This window comes from Eimeria necatrix, genomic scaffold (assembly GCF_000499385.1).
Source record: "Eimeria necatrix Houghton genomic scaffold, Enh_scaff96, whole genome shotgun sequence".
In the NCBI taxonomy this organism is placed as follows: domain Eukaryota; phylum Apicomplexa; class Conoidasida; order Eucoccidiorida; family Eimeriidae; genus Eimeria; species Eimeria necatrix.
Window position 1 is genome coordinate 64,672 of NW_013654755.1, and position 17,037 is coordinate 81,708.

The following is a 17,037-nucleotide window of genomic DNA, read 5'->3' on the forward strand; positions in this document are numbered from 1 at the left end:
TGCAGACCCGTCGCCGCAGGCCGAATGCAGATCGAGAGACACACACGACCATTGAAGCCTGAGCGGCCTGGGCGCGAACAAGAAGCAAGCTTTGTTTTGCGTGCTCGTCAACAATAAGGATAAAATGAAAGGCTTGAAAGGGTGTTTCGCTGACAACACGCTCAGTGGTGGTTTCCCTGTGGACAGTCCTAGAGTGGCAGACACGAGCACTCTGCCTCTCCCCTTCCCGAGTTAGAGCCAGCGGAAGGCAGCCCTCCTTTGGAGAAACATACCGAATAAATAATAAAAAATGTCGAAATGCACCTGAAAAATTCATTATTTTAATTTTTAAATGCGCACCAGAGACATGCCCCCCAAACCGTCGTGTAGTTGTTTGAAAGAGCCCCGCTTCTCTCGATTATACGTGAGCCAGCATTTTGTTTCTGCTGCACCAAAAAGGCAAGAACCGTCCTTAAAAAACAATTTCCTGTGCTTCTCAACAATTTTAGCAGGCCGAGATCCACTGTTTCTGCGTATTTGGCCCCAAAATAGTTCTTAGCACCATAATAGAGTCCCTCCCCCCCGTTCCCCGCATCCCTCTACAGATGCCCTCCAAGATCACATGATCATTCACTTCCCCTTCTCAGCCGTTTTCATCCGCCAAAAACACCAGGCGGATGACGGCCTCTCCCTCTCAGTTTCCGCTGCATCTTGCGGAGCCTTCCCCTCCATGGGCCCCGGGGATTGCACTGGGCGCCGCACTTCCAGAGGCAGCTCAACCGTACCTTTTGAGCGCCCCTGCGCCTCTGGCCCCAGAATTTGAACTTTATGAAGTGACAAGGAGGGTTCATCCCCAGTATTTACCCCCTTTCACTACCGCATCAACTGACCGGAGGGGTCGTTCCTTGCTCGTCGCCGTCATCGCATCGATCTCTGTCGTTGCCTTCTTGTTGCTCCGCTGTTATTCAGTTCTCCGTTCAGAGGGCTCATTAGAAAGCGCCAGGTCTTTCGTCCGCCGGCTAGCTGGCGACGATGATCCCTTCTCCTGCTCGGTTCCTCCAGAAGAGGCCTCCTCTGACCTCTCACTGGGCGCCTTCGGGTTGCCCTTCCTTGATACTCCAACCCTTGGAGGCTGGCACCCGAACCTGGCGCTGCAGCTGAAAACGCTGAAACTTAGTGATGAGGAATTGTCGGAATTAACGGTGGAAGAGAGAGAAACGATAGTGAAGGCCCGTGATTCTATCATGGTTACAGCTGGCAAGCACGCTTACTTGCAGCAACGCAAACGTGACAGATCGGAACGAAGGGCATCATCCAGAGTTGAAGAAGCAGAAGAGACAGAAGGAGATAAGGAGCTCCTTTTGGCCAAGCAACAGCTTGATCGCATGCATTGGAGCACCTCACAGGATGTCTCAGCTTTAATCGCTAGAGCCAACGCGTTTGTATCAGGAAGGCAAATTAGCTGGCGCGTTGCTCAAGCCCTGGCCGCCCGAGACGTGATTTTAAGACCTGAATTCACCCCTCAGGTTCACGCCACCTTGGAGCACAGGAGCCGCATCACGAGCCTTGCCTCAGATATTGTCCAAAAGAGCAAGTTTTGCCGCAACGAACTCCTTAAACAGCAACAGAGGCCCAGCGCTCAGCGTTTCCCCCCGTCTATTCCTGCTTCTTTGGAGCCGCTGATTGGCCGCTCCCGGCGAATCCTAAGCGACTTGCGCAAACTGGGAGAGGTACTGGAGCTGGCAGGCATGTCCGTTAAAGCCTTGGAAGTCAGCCGCGAGGCTGAGAGCTTGTTCAACGTGCTGGAGTCAAGTGGAATGCTAGGCAGCATTATGAATGTGTTTGGGTTCTTGAATTTTCCGGTTAGCCCGAAGCCGCGCAGGAGCTTCACAGATCGCTTGACAGAGTCTATAAAGGAGCCACCTACAAGCAACCAAGGCGGGAAGGTTTCCTCTGCTGAGGCGTTATACAAAGGAGGGGAGTCTTCAGACGACAGCTCCTCATCTTCTGTGTTTATGGGGGAAGACGCGGGCGAAGGCAGCAGCAAGCACCTCTCTTCCTCAGCGCCTTCAGTTAAGGCCATGGATGGACGCAGCATCTTCAGAGAGCAACGAAAAAGCACGTCTGCTCTCCGCGGGACCCCCACGCCCCAAGAGGGCATGAAAACTTGGCGGTCTTTTCCAGAGCTAATGGGCCGCCTGTTCATGAACACTGAACCCGAGCCGACTCACCCAGGCTCCTCCGAAATGTATGCAGATCAGCGCGTTCTTCTTCTCTCTCCCGAATCTCTGGCTACCCCGGACTCATCCTTCGACAAGGGTGAGGAGCCGTCTGATGCAACTGACTACTCGTCGGACGAATCAACCGACGCCTCTGCTTCGCTGCAGCGTCGGAGCTACGGGGGAATGAGTCGGAGGCAACGAGCGTCCTCCCGAAGGAAACAAAAAGACCCGTTTCCGTTTCACGGAGGAAAGTCTTCGCGGCCAGGCGCTGCCGGATACACTCCCGAAAAGGTTGTCAGGCTACTTCAAAAGTGGGAGCAACGGACACAGCAACTACTCCAGAACGATTCAGATCAATATTACCGGCGCGGCCCCCTCGAGTTCGCGCTACAGGAGGGGACGCAGCTGGTGTCTACCTGGGGACAGCCAGAGAGCGCTGCAGAGGCCACAGGCTTCAGCGCACAAAGTGTACTTGAAATTAAGCAACAGGTGGAGAGCTGCCAAGACCTGTGCACCAAAGTTCGTCAGCGTCTTGTAAAGAGAGCGATCAGGGCTCTAAAAGAATCCGAGCGGACGCTTTCCTCGTCCCTGCAGGCGCTGCAGAATGCTTTAGAACAAGAGCGCTCATGCGCAACGGGGACGCCTTGCTTCAATAGAGTGGTGCTGCTGGCCGCCTCCACAACTGAAAAGTCAAGAACCGTCTACTTCATGTACTCGCCGCTGGTTGCGGCGCCTGAGCCCTCGGTGGAGCTGAGCGGGGCCCTGAGAAGGCTAGCAGAAACGGCAGCAGCAGTAGCAGGCCTTCTCGACGAAGCAGCAGAGCGCTTGAGCGCCACCGATGGAGCTCAGAGGAAAACAGGACAGAAGCAAGCGGCCATCGCAGCCCTCGAAGGGGCTGTGGGGGAGCAGGTTGCAGCGAGCGCTATCCGAGAAGCCTCAGCGACGGCAGCAGAGGGGCGCCCTGAAGTCGCGGGGCCTTCTTCGGCCACAGGAGAGGCGCTTATTTCTATGGCAGCGTCCAAGGCCAGCACAGTGTTGGCGATGCTACAAGGACAGAAGGCAAGATAGGGAGTATGAGAAAAAGAGGTGACGGACAATGGGCGCTTACTCGGCGCAGTCGCATGTATATCTGGTGTAACAACCTAAACAGAAAGAAGAGGCTTAGGGGGAAGCAACGACGAATGTCGTGAAAGGAATGAGGTGCATCGCTTGCTCCTCAGCCGCTGCAGCTGGTGCTAGAGGCATTGCGGCTACAGCAGCAAGACCAGCGGCTACGCCTTCTGCAGCTGCACAATCGCAGCAGCAACCGCTGCTGCTACTGTACCCCGAGGATATTGATTCTGTTTTGCCTCTCCATATACTTGCTGGCAGATCCTCCATCGGTGTACACAGGTTCCTGTGATGCCCTCACATCTCCCTACCCACAGCTTCTGCCCATAGTGCTGCTGCAATTGCAGCAGCCGTTTTATGATTTTCGTTTTTTTGGCTGGAAAATCCCCCCACCTCATCGCCTCCGCTGCGTTTCGTGGCCTGCAATTATGCAGGGCTGCCTTGGAGCCCTTCCTTCACAGATTTCGTTTTGGCTCCTTATCTATTTTTGGTGAGTAGACAGGCAGATGCACACCTCCTGTCTTCATGCCGGTCTGTATTTTCACACCCTCCCATGGTTAGGAGGCCTCCAGGTGGTCCAACGGGTCCCTGGAGGCTCCTCTACACTGGGCTCCCTCCAGCGAATGGGTGGCTATGGAGTTAGCCTGGGTAGGCTGTTGTAGGATATGTGTCGCTGTTTTTTAGAGCAGATAGTCGAGAACAGTCTGCGTCGGTGTATTTGGAAAGGCCCCTTGTGTTTTGTGTGGGAGGGATCATACATGTACTAATGTACATCTACATAAATAAGTACTACACATACGTGAAACACTGAATATACTAGACTTGTATATCCACGTGTAAGTCTACATGCATGTGGGCGTAAATAAGTGTGTGCACGTAAATATATCTATATTCACGTATTCCTGTATACAGATACAAACCGAAATAGCAGCGCTCAGTAGAGGTGCTGTACTTGGCTACTGCACGCGGATCGGTGGAGCCGCAGCAACTCTAAAACCCCTCGTTTCACGGCGTAGTCTTGTGCCGTTGAAAATTTTGAACAATCGCAATTTTTTAGCGTTTCGCGTTGGTTCGATGTTCAAGGCGTGCCATTGCTGCCTGGTGATGACGAATATCTCACGGGCCAGCTTTGTTTACCTTTTCAGACTTGCAGATGTAAATAAACACATGTGCGCTTTTGTTTGCATTTACGCACGCCTGTGGAGGCACCTGCACATAGCAGTGGTCTGGACTTGAGTGCGTATCTGCTCGGATGTGAAAGGGGGACCCCCTGCAGTTAAATGAGGCCCAGCAACCCTAAGAAGATCACGAGAGAGGCTTTGAGGAGGCCTCCCGTGCCCATCCTGGTCGCCGCGCGCACACTTTTGCGTGAGGCGCTGGCGAGGCAAGTTGGCTGTGCTGAAGGGGGTTCTCCCGAAAATGAGCCTACTTGCACAACCCAAAAGATGCTAAGCCTCTCAGCTTTAGTCTCTGTAATGCAGCCTCAAGATTTGCTAGAGGTTTCAGTGGAGTTACAGGCAGGCAGCCCTTCAAAGCTTGCTAGGAACGCTAGATATGGGAAGCCTATGAAACGGCAGTCCAAGCAGAAGCTGTTGACAAGCAAAAAGGCATCAGCAAGACGCCGACCAAAAAATAATGTTGAACGAACACATGCACGGAGTGTGCCAACGGCACTTTTCAGCGGGCGCGAACACCAACGGTCGCTCACTGAACATTCTGGGGCCCCCTTGCTTACTAGGCAGTGTCGTCCGCGTTACTTAGTTTATTTCTCATTTAAATGCACTTTCTTAAAGACGTATCAATCAATGGCTTTCAGGTTTTGTCGTGATTTTTGTGCCTGCCGTGTGTTCATTTCCAAGTGCTGTTCTGGCTGGCAGGCGTCTTAGTTAAACCCCTCTTCGCCTCTGTCAAATTTGACGCGATTACACCGCTGCATTGGTACAACCGTGCAGTACACGTGAGATCTGTGGAAACGGAGCTACAGGGAAGGATTGAAAATTCTACACACATTTCTCAGGACTGCAGGGAGCTCCAACATCAGCATGTAACGCCCCGCGTTTTGGTCGTGGGGATGTCTGCAGAAGGCGAATCTGGACAGCCAAAAGGAAGAATGTTCCTAAATGTCCTCAATGGAATACAAAAGTCTGAAGACTGTGACACCCACGCCCCTGCACAGCCAGTCCAGGAAAGTGAAGGTTCACGTCCCCAAGAGCAAACGACAGCAGCACTCTCGGCAACCAACTCAACTGCAGCCCCGTTTTCACTCCCTTCAAATATAAATTGGAACGCCAGGCCACAGTTGGCTGCTGGGGCTTCTGGGGCAGCGGCGCTGTTGACTTGCTGTGCTTTGCATCCTTTTGACCTCATCAAGACACGCATGCAAGGTACAGCAGGGACGAGTAGACGGAGGATGCAGCAGAACTATAGAGTAGTTTCAGTTCTTCATCCGGGGCATATTTCTTCTGTTTATGCTGAATACTGAGTGCTTTGCAACTTCCACTTCTACCGATTGTATTCTTCTTTGCTTATGTTGGCAAGGGAATTCGTTGTTTGCTTTTTGACTTGCTCTTGAGTGTTCCCCACTTCGACGATTCTTGGAAAGTGCTGAGAGGCTGGCTCAGCAAGGCTCTGTGAGGGTGGCAATTGTTGTTTCCAGCTCATGAGTCGAGTGCAACTAGCGTTACCGTTTCGTCCCTGTTTGTCTTGCATTAACTTGGAAGTGCTTTCATCTTCAAGACCACCGTTTCTTGTGGCCTTTTGTATGAGCAATTCGCCGTTTAATTCTGTACCTGTATTTGTGCAACGTCCTCTCGTGTGTTGGAACGTATATTCGGGAGTCTGTCTCGCTATCGTGGGTCAATAAGCGCTTACGAAAACACTGCATTGGCGAGCATTACAGGCTGTTATTACCCTTCAGCTTGTCAGTTTGCTTGTATGCCATTCAGTTGCAGCAGTCACTGGTGGGGCTATCCCTCTCTACGGTTCAACCAAGTCTGCAGTAGCACGAATATACAAGCAAGAGGGCCTGCGGGGCCTGTGGAAAGGTATCGGGGTGACTGCTTTGGCCTCTTCGACATCATGGACATGCTTCAGATACGTGTAGGCTCCGATTTACACTATTCTGTTTTTTCCCATGAGTTGCGCAATCTATCGTGATAGGCACTGCAGGAACTGCAAAGCAATAGAGCCCAGTCAGGAATGCAGCTTCCAAGTGCTCGACTCCCGCTCGAATATTTGCAAAATCGACATTTTGCATTGTGTCTGAAAATCTTGCTGCGTGTTTATATATGCTTAGTATCCTTTCAGGGAGATAAGCGGTGATCCCGGTTCTTGATTGTATCTTTTTTCTTCCCGCGCACGAGTTGGCTGTCTGTTGCAGATTTCGCTTGTACTGCATGCAGATTTGATCAGCTGAGTCTCAGTTTACCTGGCTGGAGAGAATCTGTTTTTGGAAACTCCAACAAAACAAATGGAGTAGCTCAGAGAACGTCCCTCGACGACATGGTGTGCGTGCACCTCAGTGCCAAGCTCTCGTCCCGCAGTTGTTCATCATTCTCTTGATTATTAAAACCACTATTTGAATCTGGGGCGGATTTTTTGAACACCAGTTCAAGCATGCTAGCGGCTTCAGCCATTTGTAATTTACTCGCAGCTCACCTTTTTTTTTGTTTTTGCTGTTCCAGGCCAGTGGCCTCGTCGCCGGCGTTTTAGTCACGTGCTTGACTCATCCGCTGTGGCTTGCCAAAGCGCGAATGGAGATGCAGGCAAAAGAAGCTGAGGTAGGAAATTCCTTGTTTCATCGTAGACTGTCTCCTTTAAATCTTAATTGAAGGACGCTCACAGTAAATTCTAGTCATCTGCGTAGGCTTTCGACATAGCTGGTGGTGATTGACTATGTGGCACAAGGCATCGAATCAAACGACACATAGATTCTGCAGGCGTCGGCAACGGGGAGGAGGCAGAAGTGCAGCTGCAGTTTCGGTATCCTCAGCTGTTGCCGTTGCCGTCTCTGCTGGTGCTGGCAACTGTGCTGCTGTTGCTAACCGTACTGCCGAGGATTCCTCTGCCGCGCTTTTTGTTTAATTCTCTAATAAAAGTTCTGTTTGCTGCTGCAGTATCTATTGTTCCCTGTTTGGCTGCTGCTGCGAACTCACCTTGCTAGTGCTGTTGCCTGCGCTGTAGCTAAGCCTTCTTCCTCTGTATCTACCTTCTTTGTGCACACGCCGATATGGACCGCTCGGGGTCGTGCTGCTTGGTCGTGCTTTCCTGTACACCTCTATTACTTTAGCTCCCTTTCTGTTTGTTTGTGTATCGGTGTCCGTTTTTGGCGTGCCCACTTACGCGCCGCTTTCTGTCATTGCATGTATGTCTGGTTGCGTTTTGCTCACTTCTGTCTGTGCTGACTGTCGTCTCTAAGGTTGCTGGTTGGCCTCTTTTCCGCAGCGGCTTTAGTTGTATAGTGAGCGTCGCCCGTGGCGGCGTGCGAGAATGTTACAAAGGGATTGGCCCTGCCTTAGCCTTAGCCCCGCATGCTGCAATCCAGATTGCCGTTTATGAACGGCTGAAACGGAATCAGTGGGTGCACATGTTGCTCAGACATAGCTCATGACAAAAAGGCAGAGTTGACAGTCTGCGGCCTTCTGGCAGATGAATCATTGTAGATGATTTCAGGTCATTTTCCTGTCTCAGCGCCTCACAAGGTTCGTGCTCCACCTCAACAGGACTGCCCGCTTTGTGGGGAGCCGCCTCGAAATTCGCTGCTCTTTCCGTTACGTATCCTCTCCAGGCAAGTTTCTGAGCCCTAAGTTCTTGTTTGTTTGTTGTCCCTTTTGCCCAAGGTAGCTTGAGGAGTCTAGATATCCGTTAGAGAATCGAGTTATTCAGGGTTTTAGCAGGCCGCAGATGCAGCAGTTTGTTGTAGGGCTGCTTGCGCTGACCGTGCAGGTCCTGCGCAGTCGACAACAGGTATACAGTACCCCATACGCCAATCTGAACTTTCTGCAGATTGCGATCGTGAGCTCATAGTATCTTCATCCCCTTCTTAGCATCTGTGAAACGAGCTGTCTCGGGGTCAGTGCTGTTGCCTAGGCAGATGCAGTTGATGGTGCCAACAGGAGCTTCAGTAGCTAAAGCTGGTGCAGACGCCGATTGCAGCAGCAGAGGCGGAGCTGGCGTTGCGTGTCTGCAGTTTGACTGCACCGTCAGCTGAGGTGCTGTTGCAGTCACATCAGTTGCGGCTTTTGCTGTATCTACAAATGCTAGCCAGCTACTCTACTGATATACTCTGGCTTCGCATGCTCCGCATGCTTCGCATGGTCAGGTGTTTTATATTTACAGAGAATGGTCCGGGAGGAAGGAGTTCTCTCTCTTTTCGGCGGCTACTGGGTCCATACGCAGCGTGCGTGCCTGCAAAGCGGCATCATGTTCCTTATTTATGAGGGAATTTTGAACGAAGCCAAATAAGAGGAGGGGGTACAGGAGCTTTCAGAGCTCTCTTGTAGTCCGCTCACAGTGGAAGCATATGGCTTGCTGCTGCAGCTACTGGCAAAGCGGATGTGCCTGTTTGTGTATACGTACCTATGCATAGAACAGAGTTGTTGCCTCTGCCACTGATATAAAGCAACTGCATATCTATGATTGGTGGAGTTGTTGCTGTTTGCGGCAGAACTATAGGGAAGTATTAGAGCGCAGAGGTGACTTGGTCCCTTTGCAGCAATGTGAGCATAGCAAACCTGCAAAGGCAGGTTCGCAAGCGATGCGCATGCGAATGCTTATCTTTTGAAAATATGTCCTTGACTAGTTACAAGTACTTCTAGATATTGACAGACATGCAAACATGCGCCCCTCCTGCTTCCCCTTTATCACAAAAGCTTGTGACTTACACAGTTACAGGCACCGGAGGGCGAGTCCTCAGTATCACATGCATGCGTGCATGTCTGCTGTTGTTTTGATAGCAGCACAGCAGCAGCATTACAGAGTGAGCTCTTCAGGACAAGTTTTTCTTACCTTCCTACATACTCACACTAAGCTAGCCTACAGGCAGAGAATAGTGTGCGCACGATCCATTAGCAACTGTGCTCTACCTCTGCCGCAGAACCAGCAGTTTGCTTCTCTTTGTGCCTTCCAAAGCCAACATGGGTCTTAGTGTTCATGGCAATTTCCTGGACATCAGCGCACTAAAACACAAAAAATCTTTTCTGTTTGCTTTCGCAGCAGACCGGAGTCCGGTGAGAGTAAAGGAAGAGACGCGTGCAAAGGCCATCATATCCAAAGAAATTTATGACACTCAACAACGAATGCAGTGCACGTTAGTTGCCGTTCCCTGGTAGACATATCGCCTTGTGGTGAAAGCGCTGTGGCAGTTCTTCCCATTGAGGCACTCTGTATGAAGGTGTATGTGCATTTGTATGTGCATTCACTGGTATATATAGATGCTTGAACTGGACTCCTTCATGCACGTCCTGCACGTTTGTGTGAATTTGCAATACTTCAAAACATATGCAGGCCTTCCATGCTTGAATGCATGCAAGGGGCCCCCAAAGTGTGTGCAACGTGCAATGTGGATTTCCAAGGCCTCAAAACGGAGACAGGCCCTCCGTGTTTGGATGCATGCAGCATGGCCTAGCGGTGCCTCTGAATGGGGATGGTGACTAAACTGTTTCGCTTCGTCACTTGCAAGGACAGCTGCTGGTGTTAAGTTGAACGCACGCATCTCCATGAGCTGTTCTATCGACAGCAGGTACAACATCAGAGCGACAAACTGAAGCCATAAAACGTCTACAAAGAGCCTTACAAGAGAGATGGGGCCAGGCAACAGTCAGGGACCCTCATAAGAGTTTTCCTACTCCGCACGAATTCACAGAATCGATGGGCAACCGTCCTCCTATTCGTTTCATGATTTGCTCGTTGCTTTTTTTGCCCGTTTCTCCCCCGAAAGCTAATTTTGCATAATGCTTCAAAAGTAGCGCAGTAAAGCCTCCCTGATCACAGGGCGTATGTCGTACACCTGCTCGTAAACAAACACAACATGAAAAGGTGTTGAGCACTCAGCCTTCTACGTTGAGTATCTAGGCTCAAGAGCTAAGGGTTCGAAAGTTCTCACCGTCGCAAGGGAACGCAGTATAGGTATCAGATCGAGCAGTTCTGTGTCATTTGGATCGTCAAACCTGAATTCCATATACCATAACAAGTTGCATTCGCGCGTCACACAACCAGACTCTTGAAATAGCCATTTAAGGACTAGCCCCCTGAGCTTCGGATCTTCAGTGGACACAGCGACACGAGCAGGCTACCCAAAGTGTACAAACGCAGAGGAGGCCCAACTAAGCATGCCCGTCAACAGGAAAATACGCATATGCTCATCCGCTAAAGGACTCATGTGTAGGAAATTTACGGAAGTAAATTTCACATACAGACACATACAGGTACCACAAACACGTCTGGTTCGGAAGTCAAATTAAGGTACATCGCGGAGATCACATGTATTCAAATTCGGTCATTGGCACAGGTGCCAACGCGCATATCCGGCATACGTGACAAATATTTCTAGATGTGTCAAGCAAGCGCGCACATTTCTACACGCTGGTACAGCGGTAAGCTCTGAGTAGATGTTACAAACGTGCGTTACTGCAGGTTTTCTTATGCATACACTTCTACTGCATAGGAAGGGCAACACCAGCCGCAGCAGCGGCTGCTTACCAGCTTTTGATGGGTATTGCGTTTTCCATGTGCCACAAGTAGGCCTTGGTGGAGTTGTCTATAATAATCACGTTGCGAAGTTCACGGCCTAGAAGAGATAAATCTTTAATAAAGGCGCCGCTCCTACAAAGCAGCAAGACAAATTGAACAAAAAAGTGGATACAAAGCCAATGGCAGCGCCAACAGGCAACGTGAGCAGCGGAACAAAAACACATCAAAGGGACGGTAAGTAAAGGCCAAAAGAAAGGAAAGGGGGACACAAAATTTCACGGAAAACTGATTCGCAACATTTTGATGTGTACGGCAGCCAGAGAACGTTACAGCAATAGATGAGCTGATAAAAAGACGAATGAGCAAGCAGCGGAAGTACAGAAATGGGAAAAAGGAACAGTCGAAGCTCTTCCTACCGAATAGCACATATCATGTACATACTATGGGCATCAGAAACAGACAACGCAGAAAAGACAATCAGACACTGAGGAGAGTAGGAAAGCTCTTAGAAAGTGTTAAACTGTACGTTTCAAAAACTCTACCGGGCGTGCACGAGTGAACAACAGACTATGCCAAGCATTTCGTTCGGCCATGGAGGCAAATTCAGCTCCAGTCAACAGCTGCGGCCTATTTCGTGGGGGAAATTCATACTTGTACCCGAGCACAGGCTCGCAAACATGTATTCGCATACTTATTAAGTGCATTTAGTGCAATGAAGCGGATACCGGCGCAATTATATTCGGCGCAGCTATATGAACTCATAAACAGCAGTGAAGAAAAGTATATGAATCAAACTGGTGAGCATATTTAGTTTACTCCGCATGAGAGAGAGCACGCAATGAGGCAAAACTGTAGATATTGTACTCCTGAGAACTCCGTGATGCAATTTCTTCAAACAGGGCGTAGACAATGCAGTAGCCATCCACACCCAGCAATACGAATCTTACTTCTCAAGTCGCATGAACTTCTCTGTAAATTATAATGCCCCTAAGAGCCTGATATGCGATTTCGCAGTTAAAGTGCTGAATGAGTGCTCTGGTAGTCACACAGGTACGTTGCTTAGGCTCACTGGTACGTGCAGTATTCTCGGAAGAGTCTGTACGAGCACAGTTTGTGCGGGTCAATTTTGTCCACTACCAAATCCGCGTACTGCAGCGCAAGCAGCTCATCTCCAAGCAAAAACGAACTTCTGCGACAAATTGCATGCGTTTCCACCCCGATATGCTCCTTTGTCGCTACTTCTGCTACATTAACTGTTGACTACATTAACTGTTGACGCGGAAACACTGGTACAATTCTATCCATGCGTTTCTTTATGTGGTTTTGTACACGTATATATCTCTGCACATTTGCACAATTCGACTCATGTTCATCGCCACTGTTTCCTAAATCGAATAGCCTCTGCCTGTGCAGTGCACGTGCATTCACGCATAAATGCCAGACCCTTACTCCGGACACAGAGGCAGTGAAGATGACAACCTCATACAGCTTCGACATTTCCTTTAAAAATTTAGTGACGCCTTGAAAACCAAAACAGCGCACCAAGAAGCGGCAGAAATGTCGGAACCTGATGCGGCCTCTTTCTGCCTACATTTGCATCTGCCTGCCTCTCTGTTCATCTCTCCTAGTTTGCTTCTGTCTATGCCGCTTGCTTTCTCTGTGCTTATTTCTCCGTCGTTGCCAGAGGATCTATGTTAATTCTACATATATCATTGTCCCGTGCATGTGGCAATCAAAAAAACGTTCTCTAGCCTTTGCTCTTGTAAAAGGCGCCGCGCCACCTCACAAGAACGAAATCCAGACAAATAGCTAATGTTATACATCGTATGCAGAATGCATGCATGCACTGACGGCGTCTGAAGAGAGGCAATTTTATATGAGTCCCACAGCGCGGTTCCGCCATGTTAAGCGAAGGTGACAAGACGGCACGCAGACAAGACAAAGCAAGTTGCACTGCAGGAGTCCTTGTCACCTGGACGTCGTTTGATGTATACTTGTCTTGGCCGCTTTTTGAAGTTGACCTGTACCACAAATCCAGATGTTACGGACAGGCTTTGTTCTCACGCTGAAGCTTCCTGGAGAACTAACAGAGGACCAGAGAAAGACCGCGACACTTTTACGAGAAGGCAGGGCCCCCTATCACAACATATCCCAAATTGCCGTACCCAACGTCTGGAAGAACCAAAACGTGTAGAACTTTGAGAGGATAAAAGGGAAAGGGAACAGGCGCACCGTCACAACAAAAGTGTAAGTGCGAGGCTTGACTAAGCTGCTACGCACGAGAGTCTCATCCAGGTCCAACACTAAAGTCTTCTTGCCCTAAATAAGCAGCAAATAGCGACACACTGAAGCTGCAAATGGACTCTAGATACTCCGTATGAGGAATATACAGTGACGTAGCGTGACACAAGAAAGGCAGATAGTGACGAGAATTAAAGAGGAAACAAGCCACGCACAAGCCATTGAAGAGCTGAACATAAGAACCAGAGGCTCGAACATGCCTAGATATGTCAAAGGGATACAAGAAGAGAAATGGAAATAGAAGTCAGGTGCCATTTTTGGGTCTGGAAAAGCCCCCCACGATGACATGCGGGATATCCTGTACGACAGGGAGCTTCGAAAGCCTATCTGGTGCAAAGACCACGTGTGGTGAATATCTGTTTCCTAGGTCTGTCCCTTTGCGATATATATCAGTGGAACTTCGTCAGCGCCCACCGCATCTTTCGGAAGTTGAGGAGGGAGAAAAGGAACAAGTTCAGCGCTTGGGTTGATGCGGATGAGGCTACACGGGAGCTGCAGCAAACAAAGCAGCCACAGCAAACTAGTTTTGCCTCTGTTTGCCTCTGCAGCGCTTCTTCTGCTTCTGCCCAGCTCTTGGTGTCTTTTCAGGCCTTCTATCCCCTTTCGTCTTCTTCTTCGAAATTCTGTCCCTCCTACTTGTTTAAGTGTGATACCGTTCTTCCGTGTACACCCGCTGCCTATGCTTATCTGCAAATTCTTCTGCCCCTGCACTTGTGCCATTGCCTACGTGCCCGTTCCTCTTTCCCTGCATTTCACTGTCCTATTGAGCGACTTCAGCAAAGGACGACCAGCAAGAAAACAACTAGTGCTATCCGTGTAAAACTTGCATGAGCAAGGACGCACTTGTCTGCTTTGAGGTTTCTTGCGCGCCTTCTTTCTCCTCAGCCACTGACAGATACGGGCAGGAGATAAGAAGCCGAAGCACCACGGCGTCTTTGCGCAGCGCCTTTTCGTTTCTTCCTGTAAGCTGTCGTCCTCTGTTTTTGGTGCTTCACTTTTCACTTGCTGCACCGAGCTTCGCCAATTTGCACTCAAGCATTGCGCAGAGGTCTCAGAGGCGCCCAGCGCAGATCTTTGCCTCATTAGCCAACCCCGGCGAGGCGGCGCCTCCCTTTCTGCAAATGAAGGGCAATCGAGGTCCTTTTCTTCTTCCTCCTGAGACTGAAGTTGTCCGGACCCTGCCGCTGAAGCCATCTCCTGTAAAGGGAGGCAGTTTTCCGTCTGGCTGAAGCAGACAAGGGAAGTGCTTTCTGTGCCGACACGGTGCCAGTGAAAGGCAAAGAACAGCACACAACGAAACAAGGTGCCCTCTTAACAAACAGGACGGTCACGGGGAAGAACCCACGGCATTCGCCGGAGAGAAAGGACTCCCGCTGGCTTGGTCTTAGCCCACCAATGCATCCCACTTAAAAGATGAACAGCTACAGACTCCTTTCGATTTGACCTCAACAGCTAAACTCCGGGAGACTACGTGAAGCCGTAGCAGGTTTTCTGCACCCTACTCGCGCAGATCCTAAGATATGCACAGATATAATGGGGGTCTGTGGTTTTTACAGGGCTAGTTGAAGCTTCGTGCAACACCTTCCAGAGCCGTCCACGAGCATGAACACGTCCTGAGAGCTTCGGCCTCAGGACTTCGTTTCTAGCGTTTAGAGATGGGGGCAACTGCTGTCAAGCTTTTCAGCGAGGTCAGAATTGCATTCTCTATAGGAAACAGATGAAGGCAAACTTGACAGCCGGTGATGTTCTCTTGACTACAGAAAGTGACCTCAGAAAGGACTTGGGCCGCGCGGCGACCCCGCAGCTCCGCCGGAGCTCCCGACAAACGTAAGGAAAAACGCTAACAAATCAAGATGTACAGGAAACTGGAGGGTGCTGTCGAAAACTGGTGGGGAAAATAACAAAAAGAGGACTGGGAGGTCCAGAGAGATCGCCGAGTGGACCAGCGGGCACACCGTCCGCAGCAGCTCCCACATACTGGGTATTTCTCTGCTTCACAGGGCTATAAAGCACTCATTTACCATAAATATGCCCTATATATATCCTTAAACTCAACAAACAACTATTTCCGCTGCAAGATACCACGGACAGGACCCCAAAGCTGGGAGGTCGCGATTGCTGCAGCCAAGTTGACCAGTGAGGGCACGCTTATCTGGTTGACATTTCTTGCAACGCCCTCAAGAATAGATAAATGCTTGTATCTGTGTCTTTGGTTCCAAGTAGTTGCATTTTGGGCACAACCTTATGTTTCTTCAACGCTCCGTAATTGCCAGGAGAGGCTCTTGAACCCCCAACTGTACAAATTCGAAGTGTTCTCAAAGGCACATCCCCCTTACTGCGCGAAGACATTCCACTGTGTACATGCCTGTGTTTCAGTAGTTGTATGACACGCTGCATTTGCATTCCCTTACACAATTCGCCAGGCTGTGAGGGTCTACAGTGGCTGACGAAGCATTAAATAAGGACACTTGTCCACAGCGCAATGGCAAAGCGCGAGAATAAGGGGCTGTAGGAGGTGAAAACGTTGCCGCCGTTCTCAGAAACAACTAACGGCCTTGAAAAAGGACCCAAAGAACCGGGAAACCAGATCCAGGGGCCATTCCCCAGTGTCCCCCGTGTTGAACTGCTCGGAAACTTGCAACGCAGCGCGACGGCACCAGCTATCGGCTACTTAATCAACTAGAAAGGCCCTAAATCCTGAACCGCATTGTAAATGACCTAAAAACATAGAGAGAGTCAATAGGCCACGAAAGGCAACGCAAAAGAAAATTGGTAGCTGCCAACGTGCAAACCCACACGAGTGAAGGAAACTCGCCAAGACAGACACCCCGGGCAGAAAGAAGCCGCAGTTCTCCCCGTTACAACCTAGTTTGCTGTATTTATTTACAGCTTGAATCCATACATCTGACGTGCCATTCGAGCTAGGAAAAAATCGACGAAAAATATCAAAGTTTTCACCTAATGTGTAAGCCCTGCTAATAGGCGAAAGTTCACAGCTGTTTTCTTCTTAAGCCACACAGGGCCATCAGCCCTTGCGCACTAGTCTTTACGGCTGCCAAAGGCAAATATATTCTCCTCAAAGACACCATCCACGGGCGAAACCCCAAAAAATACAAAAAGAGGCTCAGCCTTCTGTCGAGCCCAGTGAAGCCCATGAGGTGTTACGGGCTGTGCCCGCCAAAGACCCGTCTACCCCAAAACAGGCATGAAGGACCTCTTTAGGATCTTAACCGGAAGTCAAAGTATAAAACACTCTGAAACACTCCATCTTTAAACTACCACGAGCCGCCATATTCAAACCGAAGGCCCCTCAGCCACCCCAACGCCCTGCCAGCACACACTGGCTTTTGCATCTCGATGAAATATAGCGCAGCACCTGCAGCCCTCAGCAGCACCGTCGAAGACACAGGAGTCCCCGGCAAGCCGCGAACTACATTAAGAAAACTAAGTAGGCCCCAAGGCTGCCAAGGGCCATATGCCGCCCACAGAAGACTCAAGATGCCACCGAAGGAGCCAACATATTCTTGGAAGAACTCCAGCTGCTCTTTCTCATTCCTCTTGTGCTTCTTGACCAAATGCTGTCGCGAATAATAATAAGAATCCGCTATCTGCGCCACTCCAGGCGTCCCCTAAGCGCCCCCGCAAAGCCGCATGCAGCGATCGGGGGCGTTTCGATGGCCGCTCACAAGCCCGTAGAGCCCATTCGCATGCGGGCAAAACTGGCTTTGAATGAGGG

General features: G+C 50.2%; 3 protein-coding genes across 3 annotated transcripts; 2 read left to right on the top strand and 1 right to left on the bottom strand.

Annotated features, from left to right (window-relative positions):
* Positions 1 to 656: 656 nt before the first annotated feature.
* ENH_00084750 (hypothetical protein, conserved) lies at positions 657 to 3,269 on the top strand (the record flags this gene model as incomplete). The annotated part of the gene is made up of 1 exon (XM_013583513.1): positions 657 to 3,269. The coding sequence occupies one exon, from the start codon at positions 657 to 659 to the stop codon at positions 3,267 to 3,269; it is 2,613 nt and encodes an 870-aa protein (XP_013438967.1).
* Positions 3,270 to 6,444: 3,175 nt separating this feature from the next.
* ENH_00084760 (mitochondrial carrier domain-containing protein, putative) lies at positions 6,445 to 8,774 on the top strand (the record flags this gene model as incomplete). Its single annotated transcript, XM_013583514.1, has 6 exons — positions 6,445 to 6,522; positions 6,995 to 7,090; positions 7,729 to 7,886; positions 8,001 to 8,079; positions 8,256 to 8,324; positions 8,649 to 8,774. The coding sequence occupies 6 exons, from the start codon at positions 6,445 to 6,447 to the stop codon at positions 8,772 to 8,774; spliced, it is 606 nt and encodes a 201-aa protein (XP_013438968.1).
* Positions 8,775 to 10,266: 1,492 nt separating this feature from the next.
* On the bottom strand, positions 10,267 to 14,702 carry ENH_00084770 (NLI interacting factor-like phosphatase domain-containing protein, putative; the record flags this gene model as incomplete). Its single annotated transcript, XM_013583515.1, has 9 exons — positions 10,267 to 10,317; positions 10,414 to 10,477; positions 11,010 to 11,132; positions 12,070 to 12,149; positions 12,450 to 12,520; positions 13,166 to 13,319; positions 13,716 to 13,793; positions 14,145 to 14,526; positions 14,695 to 14,702. The coding sequence occupies 9 exons, from the start codon at positions 14,700 to 14,702 to the stop codon at positions 10,267 to 10,269; spliced, it is 1,011 nt and encodes a 336-aa protein (XP_013438969.1).
* Positions 14,703 to 17,037: the final 2,335 nt, after the last annotated feature.